The sequence below is a fragment of the Ammospiza caudacuta genome, chromosome 2 (genome assembly GCF_027887145.1).
Source record: "Ammospiza caudacuta isolate bAmmCau1 chromosome 2, bAmmCau1.pri, whole genome shotgun sequence".
Lineage (NCBI taxonomy): Eukaryota > Metazoa > Chordata > Aves > Passeriformes > Passerellidae > Ammospiza > Ammospiza caudacuta.
The window spans coordinates 58,123,540-58,135,831 of NC_080594.1; the positions used below are offsets into that span (position 1 = coordinate 58,123,540).

At 42.3% G+C, this 12,292-nt stretch overlaps 1 protein-coding gene across 1 annotated transcript in view; it reads right to left on the reverse strand.

The window, feature by feature from the left end:
• Positions 1–185: 185 nt before the first annotated feature.
• The window catches only part of SETDB2 (SET domain bifurcated histone lysine methyltransferase 2), a 51,758-nt gene continuing 39,651 nt past the window's right edge, over positions 186–12,292 (reverse strand). The window contains exons 21-26 of the mRNA XM_058825585.1: positions 12,004–12,050; positions 8,548–8,606; positions 8,084–8,150; positions 6,188–6,310; positions 4,884–4,955; positions 186–1,105 (exon numbers count right to left, since the gene is read on the reverse strand). Coding sequence (XP_058681568.1) covers positions 966–1,105; positions 4,884–4,955; positions 6,188–6,310; positions 8,084–8,150; positions 8,548–8,606; positions 12,004–12,050 — 508 coding nt within the window. The 3' untranslated portion in view covers positions 186–965. The remainder of the gene's footprint in view (positions 1,106–4,883; positions 4,956–6,187; positions 6,311–8,083; positions 8,151–8,547; positions 8,607–12,003; positions 12,051–12,292) is intronic.

The window sequence follows — 12,292 nt, forward strand, 5'->3', positions numbered from 1 at the left end:
AGGAATTCCAAGTGGTCATGGAGAGAGTACAGCTGTTGTGACAGGATGTCACATGTGTCACACCAAGTGGTGTTTGCCAGTGCTCTGCTTGTCCCTCAGCAAGAGCATGGCCTGACAGCATTCCCCCTTCTTGGCTGTGTCCTGTGCAGCCGCTTAGGGATGGGGAGCACAACTCCACACATAGCTCCTTTAAAAAATGTTTTATTTTATTAACTTAGCCTATTGCGGCTTTTCTGTATTCAAACAATATTTTAAAGACAAAACAAAAGTTGAACCCTTTCTTAATGGAGAAGGGAAGATTCAGTCACTGTTTTGCTCCATTTGACATTGTACTTGCTCTGAGTGCAATGCCCAACCCTTTCTGGTCTGCCTGCAAACACTGCTTTACCACTGCCAGTATAGCAGAAACAGTGTGCCTTGACCAGTCAATAAAGAATAATTTGGCTTTTAAAATTAAACTCCTGTTTGTAATCCAGAAGGCTTCTTTGAGTGCAAGTCCTGCTCCTTTATCTTTTTTGGGAAAGCCAAAGCAGCACTATGATCCTTCAAACATCACTGAATAGACACAGACAGTGAGGCACTACTGCCCAGCCAGGAGAGGGCTCCCACAGTTTAAGTGAATTTAGCAAGTGTTCTGTGGCAGCTCAACACTTCCCTGGCTTTGAGAAAAAAAAGTTTTCCCTGGAGGGTTCTGTTAAGTTTTTGCAAAAGCTAAATTTAGTTAGTAACACTCATTTATGTTCCATTGTGCAATATAAGTGGAAATTTCTAGTGGAAGCAGGGAAAAATTTGAAAACTTGAAGGACTTTAAATTATTGCAACAGTGAGGTATAAAAATGAGTATAACACCACATTCTTGCACCCATTCAGCCCTCATCTTGGGGCTGGGGAATTGGGCACTGACCAGACTGGTCTATGGTTTTTATCATTAAAATTCCTAACAATTGCACCATCACAGAGAGGGGTTATTCAGATGCTGTACTGGATGTACTGGCCATGTTCTCTGGAGTAGAAAGGATGACTTCTTTTAAGTCCTGCAGCAGCTCAATCTTGTGATCCAGTCTTTTTCTGTTTTCCAGAAGTTTCTGGATTTTTTCTTCTGTTCCTATTATGAAAAAGGGATAAAAACTTAATTTATGAAGGAATAAAAAGATTTTATTATTATACATAAATATTACAGATATAAAATAGATTACATATTCATTAACTCTGCAGAGCTACCACTGCTTGGTTTAACCTGCAATAAAGCCTTTGCCTTTCTGCAGCAGTACCTGTAACCCACCACCCTGCACAGCTGGTGTCCTCACAAAGAGCTGAACTCTGTGTCTGCTGAGAGCCTGGCTGGTGTGTCAGAGAAAGCTCAGAGCAGGAGCCATGTCCTCTGCCATCCATCTATAACACAGCTAGTTTTGAGATTAAATTTCAAACATCTCAGCATATGTAAAAATTACTAGTTTAGCTACTAATCCCCTGTGTTAACTGGCATGTGAGTTTAAAGGTTCTGTTTTCAGAGCCTGTTTGTGTGAGAACTCCCCCAACAATAATGTATTTTAAATTTTTAAAGATACCATCTCTGAATTACACTCCTAAAGCAAATTACAAGCCTAATGGATTTTAGCCAACAACAAAATTAAACCTTAAACCGGATGGTTTGGACAACTGCATTCAAAACCACAATTCAATAGCATTTTTTCTCCTGCTTCTGGCAAAATCATTATTGACAGTATCCTGATAGGATTATCAAAGTTGTTTACCTTATTTGCAAAGCCCTGCTTGACTGCATTTCTGCTTCCCTCTGCTGCTTCCATTTCCCTAATGTTAAAGATTATTGAAGTCAGTGAGAGCTCAGTAAGGAACCTGGCCAGTATTCAGAAGCATTACCACAGCCTTACAGGGTTAATTCCAAGTTTTTAATGAAGCACCTGCTTTGTTCAGTTAGCAGGACACACAGAGGTGTTGGTGACCTCTGAGCAGCAAGGCTCGTCTGTGAACAACAAACGACTTTCTCAGTGTGTGAGAATGTTGAGAGTTCAGATACTAGTAAGAAGAAGACATTTCATACAAACTAAATGTGTTTTTCTTCTTTTGGGGGAGAAGATGTTGAAGAATGTCTCCAAAGTTCCAGTGAGGAGAGTGCAGAAACATCTCCAGCTGTTTACCCTATCCCATTCAAAATAAAAAAGCCTTAAGTGATTTTGAAAAAAAAAAAAAAAAAAAAAAAAAAAAAAGGAAAGCACTTTGGCCTTCTGCCTCCCTGCTGCTTCTTCCTCTGTGGGTGGATGTGGAAGGTGATGGACAGGGACATGTTTTTAAATCCATTACCCAAAGTTGGGTGTGGCTGTTGAAGATGGGCAGCCAGAGCACTGTTGGTGCCTGCTGCCCATGGGAAATTCTGGTAATATTCACTGAAGAGGGACCTGGTGCCCCAGGCTGGCTCTGACTGGAGAGAAGGAGATGGCCCTTCCCTCTGCACTCAGGTGACACACACCTGAAGAAGTTTGACATGTACAAGTGGAACCAGGGGGAAAAAGCCCTCTTAAGAGAGTATCTGGATATGAATTAATTATCAGAAATGAACAAAGCAGCTCAGCTGGTTAGAGCATGGTGCTAGTGCCAATGGTTATGGGTTCAACCCCCATTATCCCCATACAGGCCACTTAAGAGTTGGACTCCGTGATCCTTGCAGGTCCCTACCAACTCAGAACACTGTGATCCTGTTGATTCATCATTTGGGAGTTACAGATGGAACACCCACAGCTCAGTTTCCCTCCTGTCAAAAGGATGTGGCAGAAATAGAAGTAGCCCAGAGAAGCTGTCAGTGATGGGAATGACTGGCCTACAGAAATGCTTCCACAGGAAAGGAAGACAGGTAACAGATTGAGAACCTTCCACTTCATAGAGGAAATGAGCTGAAGGGAAAGAAAATGTATTTCTGTAAAATCAGGAATGGCCTGAGGGACGTGGACCTGGAATGACTGCCCCAAGTGCTACGGGGCTCTCAGTGAAGGAAATGCACAACAGTTTTAAAATTAAGTATCATGGCCTTTGTCTCCACAACCTTTATCTGAATTGCAGAATTTGCTGCTCCAAACCCCTGAAAACAAATGCTGTCAAGGAGCTCAAAAGCTTCTGACCAGACTGCTGACCAGCACAGAGGAGAGGGAATCTGATGAAGACATCCTGCCCAAGCAGGATGCACAACAGAACTGAAAACAAAACTAAAAGAAGGCACTTTCCCATGGAGGAGAGGAAAAGACCCTCCAACCTAGAAATCTGAAACTGCTGCTGAGGCAACAGCATATCCTGTGTGAAAGGTTTTACATGCAGTTGAGTTTGCAGTAAAGCTGCACATTGCAAAAGGAGTGTGGATCCCTGTACATAAAAAGGGATTTTAAAAAGCCATTTCACCAGTTACAGTTCAGAGTAGCCTTGCTGTGCTGGCATGTAAGGCTTTAGAACGGGATTTGCATGATGAATTAAGAAGTGACAAAAAGATTGAATTTAAAGCATGGCAGATGACCCAAAATCATCAGCTTGAAACACAGAATTTATACCAGTCCTGCTTTTTGACTTAGTATGTCACCACAAAGCTAGCTAGAGCTTATAAGAGATTATGACAACAGTAACAATAAACAAAAAAAGAAGAAAAAATAGCAGCTGGTGATTTGCTTTCCCCTCTAAAGTTTCACTTGTAATTAGCATGGTTTTCATTTCTTTCTCACTGCTTCATTTTAAGAGCTCCTCTTGGATCAGTTGTGGAACCAACCTCATTATTATTGACCTTGAAATAAAAAGGTCTCAGAAAAGAAGATTGTGTGGTACAGAAAGAATTGAGCTGCTTGAATTGTGGGGATTTGGAGAAGGGACAATTAGTACCCATGAGAATCACATGGTTGTGTGCAGGGAGGTGCCAATATCAAGAGATTTTCCTGTAAGCTGAGAAGAGGATGAAATAATTGATGCAGCAATGAAAGAAACAAGTGTGATCCAAGGTTGTGTCACATGAGGAATTTTGAGCAGAGATGTTTTAATGCCCTCAGATGAGGCAGTGGTGGAACCTGTGTCAGACAACTGCAACACTGGACACTCCAACTGCTGAAAAAGGAATTTAAGTGCAAGAATGGAGACTGAAGGGAGTAGTGGCTTTTTCAGTCAAGTGAAGGGGAAACAGCAAACATCATCTTCACATAACCAAACCTCAACAGTAGCTAATTAAAACCCTTTTCACCAGAATAAATTATAGCAAAAGTTAGAACAGCTGTTGGAGAGGGAAATGGGAAGCATGAGACCTGCCCGTCTGAAAACCAGCTTCAGCCTTGTTGCTGAAGCCTTGTTGCTTCAAACAGCTGAGAATCCAAGCCCAAGAGTTTTCTTCCACACCAGTGCTCCCAAGTAACTGTTCCTGCCTTTGTTTGCATTTCACTCTGAGCATTCTCATCTTGTTTTTCAAAGCACAATTGCCCCCCAGTCCAGGTGAGTTCTGCTGGCCTTTGGCTGCTGTGTTTCAGTGGAAAGCACTACTCTGACCAGCACTTGTCAGCCAGCAGCAGAGCTGTAACACTGGCAAACTGCTGAAGGGAGGCTGTGGAGAAGGAAATAAACTGCAGGAGAGCCAAGTTCCCCTGGGGTGGAGACCCTTTGGCCTTCTAAAGCTGTGGAACTGTGAGTGGCTCCCTCCTTCAGGTCAGCCAGCCCCATGTGATATAATGTATTTCTAAAGATTCAGCTAGCCATGGCTTTTATTCAACTGTTTATATAACACTGAGAAAAAAAGTTCCTTGGAATTTTCATTTTAAATTATTGTTTTATCAAAATTCTCATTAGAATAACTTCAATGCCAAATCCCAGATCAGCTGCTCCTCTGACAGCTTTTCTGCACCTACCTGAATAAATATTTGTCAGTATGTTTTCAAACAGTCCACAGTCAAACAGTGCCATCACTGTCTCTTCATACTCTGGGGAAAGAGATAATTTGATGTAATACTACCGAGGAAAGGTTTACAGAGCCCTACATTAGAGGTACCACAAAACAGTAATCACTTATTTTCCATTATACTGACTGCTCAAGGTTTTAAGATGTCTTCCTTCTCATATAATCTAGATTGAGAAAAAAGGATCAAGTTGTCAATTCTTTCTTTTAAGTTTCACACAGAAGATTATTCCTTTTTTGTGTCTGCACCACATGAACAGTGCATTTAAAGAAGAGCAATATACTTAAGCCATATTTGACTTCAGTGTGCCAGGACTGTGTGATGGCAGAGCTGACTGTACCAACTCCTCCTGACACATCAGCTGTGGGGCTGAGCTGTCCCCATTTGCTGTTAAGAAATATCCAATAATTACACCTCAATTTCATACCTGAGGCTTCTGCTGAAGCAAAATACAAAACACTCACAGAGTTCAACTGACACACCAGCTGCTCATGAAGGAAGACTTTCCAGGTGGGACATTTCACTTTCCATGCATGTGCTTCAGTTACTTTGCATAAAATGGCCTTCTTTATGCAAAGGTATTACTCCTAACTTTGCAAAACCGGGAGGGCAGTTGGAGAGGAAAGTTCAAAACTTTCTTTAACTGTGATGTGGACAAAGCAACATTAGATTGGAATTCTTTAAAAACAAAGTACCTCATGCAAGGTGATAAACCCATAAAAACCTGAAACAGACACTAACGGCTGACAGTACACTTGTAACAAATCATCCAAAGCCTTAAAATGTACATCCTTAGGGATTTTCACTCAGAAGGGAGTGCTGATATTAACAGACAGCTGGTACCTCTGTGAAGCTGCAAGAGCAACACAGACTTATGACCTAAATAAAACCTGGCTCTCTTCAGGACCTCTCTGTTCCCCAGTTCCTGGGAGGAGAGGCTGGACTGAACCTTCCTATGCTTATGCCAGCATGTAAAAGGTGGCTTCAAAAATTCAAGTCAGAAGGTCTCACTGGACATGCTGAGTTGGCAGCTCTTATGTAATTCTGAGAAAGAAGTTCCTTGGAACTTTCATTGTAAGTGGTCATTCAAAAGGGGAGGTAATTTTCAACCTCCTGCACAGCTGCAGAAATAAGGACTGAGTTATTTAGCACCATGCTATTCTCAGGAAGGTGGCCCAGGGCCAAGTGCCCAGGGTTCAGATCTGCACCTCTACTCTGACAGCAGAGTCCCTGCCATGGGTCCCCCTGAAACATACCTGTTTCTGAAGTGTTGTCATCCATCAGCTTTTCCTGAGCCAGATGAAGTGTGTCCAGCATTTCTTCAAATATATCATCCAGAAGCCCAGCTTGTTTGCACTTCCTAACAAAGTCTATCCGAACTGTTAAAACACAAGAGCATTCTCATACAGAAGTGATCTGTAAAGTGGGCTTTGCTCCCTCTCTTCCGAAACTGAAATTTAAGCCAAAACCCTTCCACCAGTAACAAATAGTTTTGCAGATCTCTGGCTCCTCCAGCCACCCACACAGCCCTTTTCAGTGGGAACAAAAAAGTAGCCAGGCAAATGTAAGCACTGTGCTGGGTGTAAAATTTCCTAAGCTCCAGATTTGGCTTCATTCATCACAAGCAAACAGCTCCACAGCTCTAAATGTTCCATTCCTAAAGCTCATGATACCCCCTAGTGATTTGTCTTGCTTGCAGCTTCACCAATCCTTAGGACCACACCATGGACTGAGCAGGCTAAAGACAGAAAACAGTGCAATAAATGAATCAGATTTGGTAAAAATTGAGGCTACTTTTATTCCAAGTGATCCAGGCAACTAAAGTTTTTTATTACAGCCCATTTTATATACTGACTTTGTCAGATTTGGATTGATAGAGAAATAACCATTTTTTCTTTACCTCTGAGCAGCAGCAAGTTTTAGTAAGATCAATGCAATGGGCTGTTCAAAAGCAGAGGCACTGGATGGCTCACTAAAGTCTGCCAGTCTCTGTTAAAAACAATGTTACATTCTACTGGAGACATTTGTGAGGAAAGAAATGCTTTCTCACTTACACGAGATGCTCTAGGAGTATTCCAGGATTCTTTATAGGTTTCCTGTTCATTACAGTGGTAATGAAATTCAGAAAAGACCACTAGGCAGCCACTTGCAATACCATGCCCATACATGAAGCATATCCACAGTGAGGTGAATAATCACCACTAGCACATTCCAAACTTCCAAGTGCCAGCAGAATCCCAACTGCAGCAGGAGCTTCAGGGTAACATGAAAACTGCAGGACAGCTCCTGTGATCCATCTCACTGTTGTAACACCATATATATGCAGTGACAGCCTATATTGTGTTAAGCACCCTGTGTACACCCAGGCTTCCAAAGGCAAGATGTGCTGCCCCCTACTCAGAGCACCTCCTCTGTTAATGCCTTCCAGGGTTCCCATTTCAGATTTAACAGTTCTGATATGGAGGAGCAACGTCAGGCAGAGGCACCCCTGTCTGCAGGAGACAGAGCTGAACACAGCAGCCAGCCAGAGTGGGGCATTCCCATCTGAATCACCAGTTCACATCACACAGCAAGTCTCACCACAGGCATTTGTTTGCTGCACAGTTATTAAAGCATTCTGCAAATCAGACTTCTGCTGCCACACCAGAGCACAGAGCGCCACTTGTCTCAGGAGAATCATAAAAATACATTTGCATCATAGAATTTGCTACCAGCCATCTCCAAGCTCTGCACTTGAACATAATAGATCACAGTACCTCCTAGTTGCTCCACGAAGTTGTTATCAAATGTCCAAAGTATCAGAATAAGGTTCCTTAACACTGCAGTTAAAGAGAGCATCCTTTCTTCAGGCCCAAGGCTCTGCAGGGAATTCACCTAACCTTACATGGACACCCTGGCTCCACATTAAGTGTGTTGCTCATATACACTCCCTACATACACTTACAATTTAATCATTATCATAAATCCCACCCCAGGCTCCCAGAGAATAAGTCCTTTGTTCCATCTATCACTGCATTCTTGAGTCACATATCTTCTTGTCTTCCCACTGTCCTTGCTGGAGGAGCAGCGTTTGCATGCCTTGTTTCTCTGCTGAAAGTTTCACAGGCACAGTAAAAACTGAATTAACCCTTCTGGTATCCAATGAGTCTCACCTTTATGCCTGTTGTTTTTTCTTTTTAGTATTCGTAAACTGTTTTCTTCTGCTGTCTCTTCTGTACTCTGTAAGAAAATCAAAACATTGCATTTTTACACCATGCTGACATTTACTGCTGTTGTCATTATCACACTTGTGTCTTAGCAGAAAGATAAAAAGCAGTCCACATGTCTGTGAACACAGTCAGCCTCTCTGAATGGCTAACAATATTCCTCTGCAGACATTCTATTCTGAAAATAGAAGCAAAAACTGCTTCAAAGCAAAAATGCTTTAAGAAAAGCCAAACACCTGGGACACCACCTTCCTTAACCACTGCATTTGCAAATAGCAGAGAAGTTAACAAATGCCTACTGGGAACTCCCAAGGCTCTTTCTGAACACTGTCAGAATACTTTGATATGTAAGTCTTTTGCAGTAGCAGGTGTGGGTCCCCTGTTTTAGTAGTACTGAAATTCAGAATTACCATTTCTTCTGTGATGGTGGGAGATGTCAACGTACGTCTTCTTTTCTTATTAGCTGCATCTAGGAATCAATAAACAACAAAGTAACAAGTAACAACTTCAGACAGACCATCACACATAATTTAAATTCCTTCTCTTCCCAAAAAGCTAAGGAAGTAAGGCCCTTTGAGTGGCAAGGCAGAAATATGCTTCAGGTTCCCCAAAAAACTGACATTTCAGCAGAATTCACACTGTTTCCATTAAGGAAAATTGCAAGCATCAACCAACCATTAGGAAAAGTGCAAATTATTATAGCATTAGGATATCACTTAACCTTTTCAACTCAGAAATTTTTAATTGTGGCAGGGTGAACTTATTCCTCCTGGCAGCAGCATCACTTCTAGGCGGTAAAAAATGGTTTGGTTTTCCGAACAATTCTTACGTATGTTAATACACCCTCAAAACTAAGACTACATAAAGAATTACTTAGGTGTATCAGAGACATACAAATGGCAATAGTGTTTTCACCAACCTAAGGACCCTCCCAGAAAACCTCCAGAAGCCATCTGACTTGTCAGTTTACTATTATTTATGCTACAAAGTGTTTGCAGTTGTGTGGTACAAGATCTCTGAAAAATTCTCTGCTTTCACTGCATCCTTTCCATCAGCATGCACCAGACTCTTGCCAACCTCACAACTGGCAGCTTTTGGAAACAGCTACAGTATCACAAGCAGAGAGGGATAGCTCTGGCAAGAAGACATGGCAGGAGCAGAGAAAGGCAGAAAAGAGTGCAACCACCCACCAAAAGCTGAATGTTTAGTGTACAGTGGGGTTATACTTTCCCTTCCCTGTTTAATTCCAGAACCTCTGGGTAGTACTTAGTAAGGGCCTCCCTGTTAGAAATCATCCTATCAAAGAGGAATGAGGAGCCATTGCTGTATACAGAGGCTGTGAAAACAAGTTTGGGCTTTGGGCACTGGTGCTGTACATTTGCATTTCTCATGGGCTGAAAGGAAATTGGTCTCTCACTTCATCCAAACCAAACCTGTGAGGCCAAATTTGGAGCAGTGTGGGAGATACTGCTGTAGGTACAAGTGTTCCTTGCTGTCCAGTGTGGTATTTTTGACACTTATGGGATTTTCTGAGCTCTCCCTGATATCTGCTGTAAGGATGCCTTATACAAGAGGAACACAGTCTGAAGAGCAGCCCAACTCCTCCTGCCCTGCACAGTGCTGGCTGCTCTCCTGCATTTGTCAGCCTTTACTCTGTCCACATCCAACTCCTCCAGTTAAACAGAGGTTGGAGCCTGTTCCCAAGGCCAAGCTGCTCTCACATCTTTGCTGCACAGAGCTGCAAGGAGAGTTCTTGGCCCATAAGGCACCTTATCCCTTTCCAATCACAGAGCACAGCTCTGACATTCCAGCACAAGAATATTGTATGAACAAGAATAAGGGGATCTTCCTCCACCCCCTATTCTCCAAACTATAAAGGAGGAGACACTGGGCTTGGGGAACCAAGTGTCTTCTACTCAACTCTCCCACTTGCTCCCGACTTCCCAGGGTACAGCTACCCTCAGGAGGTGAGAGAAGCTCTGTCAGGAGGCAGGGTAGACACTGCCAGCAGAATTAATTTACCCCTCAGAAACAGAAGGTCTCTAAATTAAGTGCCTCTGGAAGAATTCCTCTAGGAGAAAACTCTCTTCTCAGGGAACATTGCATATGTAACATTTGAAGACACAAAACCCATCCAGCATCTAAAGGGGGCTACAAGAAAGCCAGAAAATGACTTTGTACCAGAGCATGTAGGACAGAACAAAGGGAGATGGCTTCAGACTGAAAGACAGCAGGCTTAGTTTAGATATAAAGAAATGCCATACTGTGAGGGTGGTGACTCTCTAGAACAGTTTGTCCAGAGAAGTTATGGATGCCCTGTCTCTGGAAATGTTCAAGGCCAGGCTGGATGGGGCTTTGAGAACCTGGTCTAGTGGAATGTGTGCCTGCCCAAAGCAAGCAGGCTGGAACTAGATAATCTTCCAAGTTCCTTCCAACCCAAATCATTCTGTGATTCAACCTTGTAAGACTTAAGTACTCCTGATGAACAAGGAGAGGTCTAGAGGGCTGGACCTAATGCCTGAATATTATCTGGTACTGGAAACAAAACAATCCTGGGCCTGTCCAGTACCTGTGCAGGAGATCACCTGGGACCCTGGGCAGCCCCAGCAGACACTGACAACCATTAGACCACAGAAATCAAAATAATTTTGAAAAGGGAAGAAAGGTCAGGATTCAGAACTACGGATAAGTAAAAAGCAAAGCTACTAAGTAAACTAAGAAGATGCATTTGGTTAGTGAACCACAGCAATATCAGATACTAAACAGACTGTATGTCTGGTTAAGAAGTGAGCCAGGGGCATTAGAAATTAATTTAGGGTAGAAATTAATTTTGGAGTTAGGATATCTGTTTTAGATGATGTATGTTGCTTAGCTTGTAACTTGCTGTGCTGGCAAAGGCCTGTGAAGATGGAAAAAGGAATGCAGGGATCCTGATAAGAAGAGCTCATTACCTCAAACAAAGTGGAAGGAATGCAAGGCCTGTTGGAGATAAGAGAGGCTCCTCAGACCCTGCAGAGAGATCCTGCATGTGCCCAGCACTGAATAAATACACATCTACCTTACAGCTTTTACAAGTTGTGGAGTCTTTCCACAAAGCCCCAGCCCTCATGAATAAAAGCTTAAATTATAATCACCTAACCCATCTCTTCAGTGTCATCAGGGTGGAGCAAGGCTCAGTTCAACTGAGGTCAAATTCAAAGTGAAGGCCAGTCCAGGAGCCACTTCACTGTGAGCAGAGTTCTCTGCATTAGGCTAACAAGGTCCAGCTTTGGCTGGCATTTCCAAATACCTCTGAATCAGGAAGGGCCAGGACTGCCAAATGAAGCTGCATTTCTGAAGCACAGGAAGCAATCCTTAAACAAGATTGTACAACCCTTTTGTTACACTTAAAAAGCTCTTTGGGATCCTTCATTTTAAAAGCTACTGCAGTGAATACAGAAGATGTAAATGTGAATGTCTGCATAACCACAGATAAAATCCCAAGGTGACTTCTCCTGAAACAGCCTTTTCCTTGCTAATCTAGTGCAAACTTGTGTGTGGCTCTCCTGTCTCACATGGATTTTACAAGCTGCTTGGGCCTACTTGCCCAAAGAAGAGTAAGAATTATTCCATTAAGGATTGGGTCCATTGTGGTTTAAGCCAGTTTTCAAGAAGATTCTGGGAGGATTAAGTTTTAACTTTTCCACTTCAAAAAACCCTTGATTTTTGTGCATACATGTGGATCTTAACCAAACCACTCTTGCAAGATTAGAAATCCACCACTCGATATGAAGGTAGTAATATTTATCTTGTTCTTATGAATTACTGATTGTAGGATGCAAATTTTTAAAACAAATGAAATTAAAGAAGTCATTAAAGAAACTCACCATAGCGATTGGTCCGATTCCCTGGGTCATGTTTTGGGCAGAACACTCTAAAATTTAAGTTCAATTAAAAAAAAAAAAAGAGAAGTAGTATTAATAAACATGCAAACAGAGTTATGTTGACCTATTTTAACATATATTTTCTCCTCTTTCCACTGAACATAAACTGAAAGACAGTTCAAAAAACCCAGGATTTTTGTTCAGCATTACCCACCTCAAAAACCACCTGCTTTAAAGTCCCGTGCATGCACAACCTTGTGTCCGTACTCCTAGAGCCACAGTGGATTCTCAG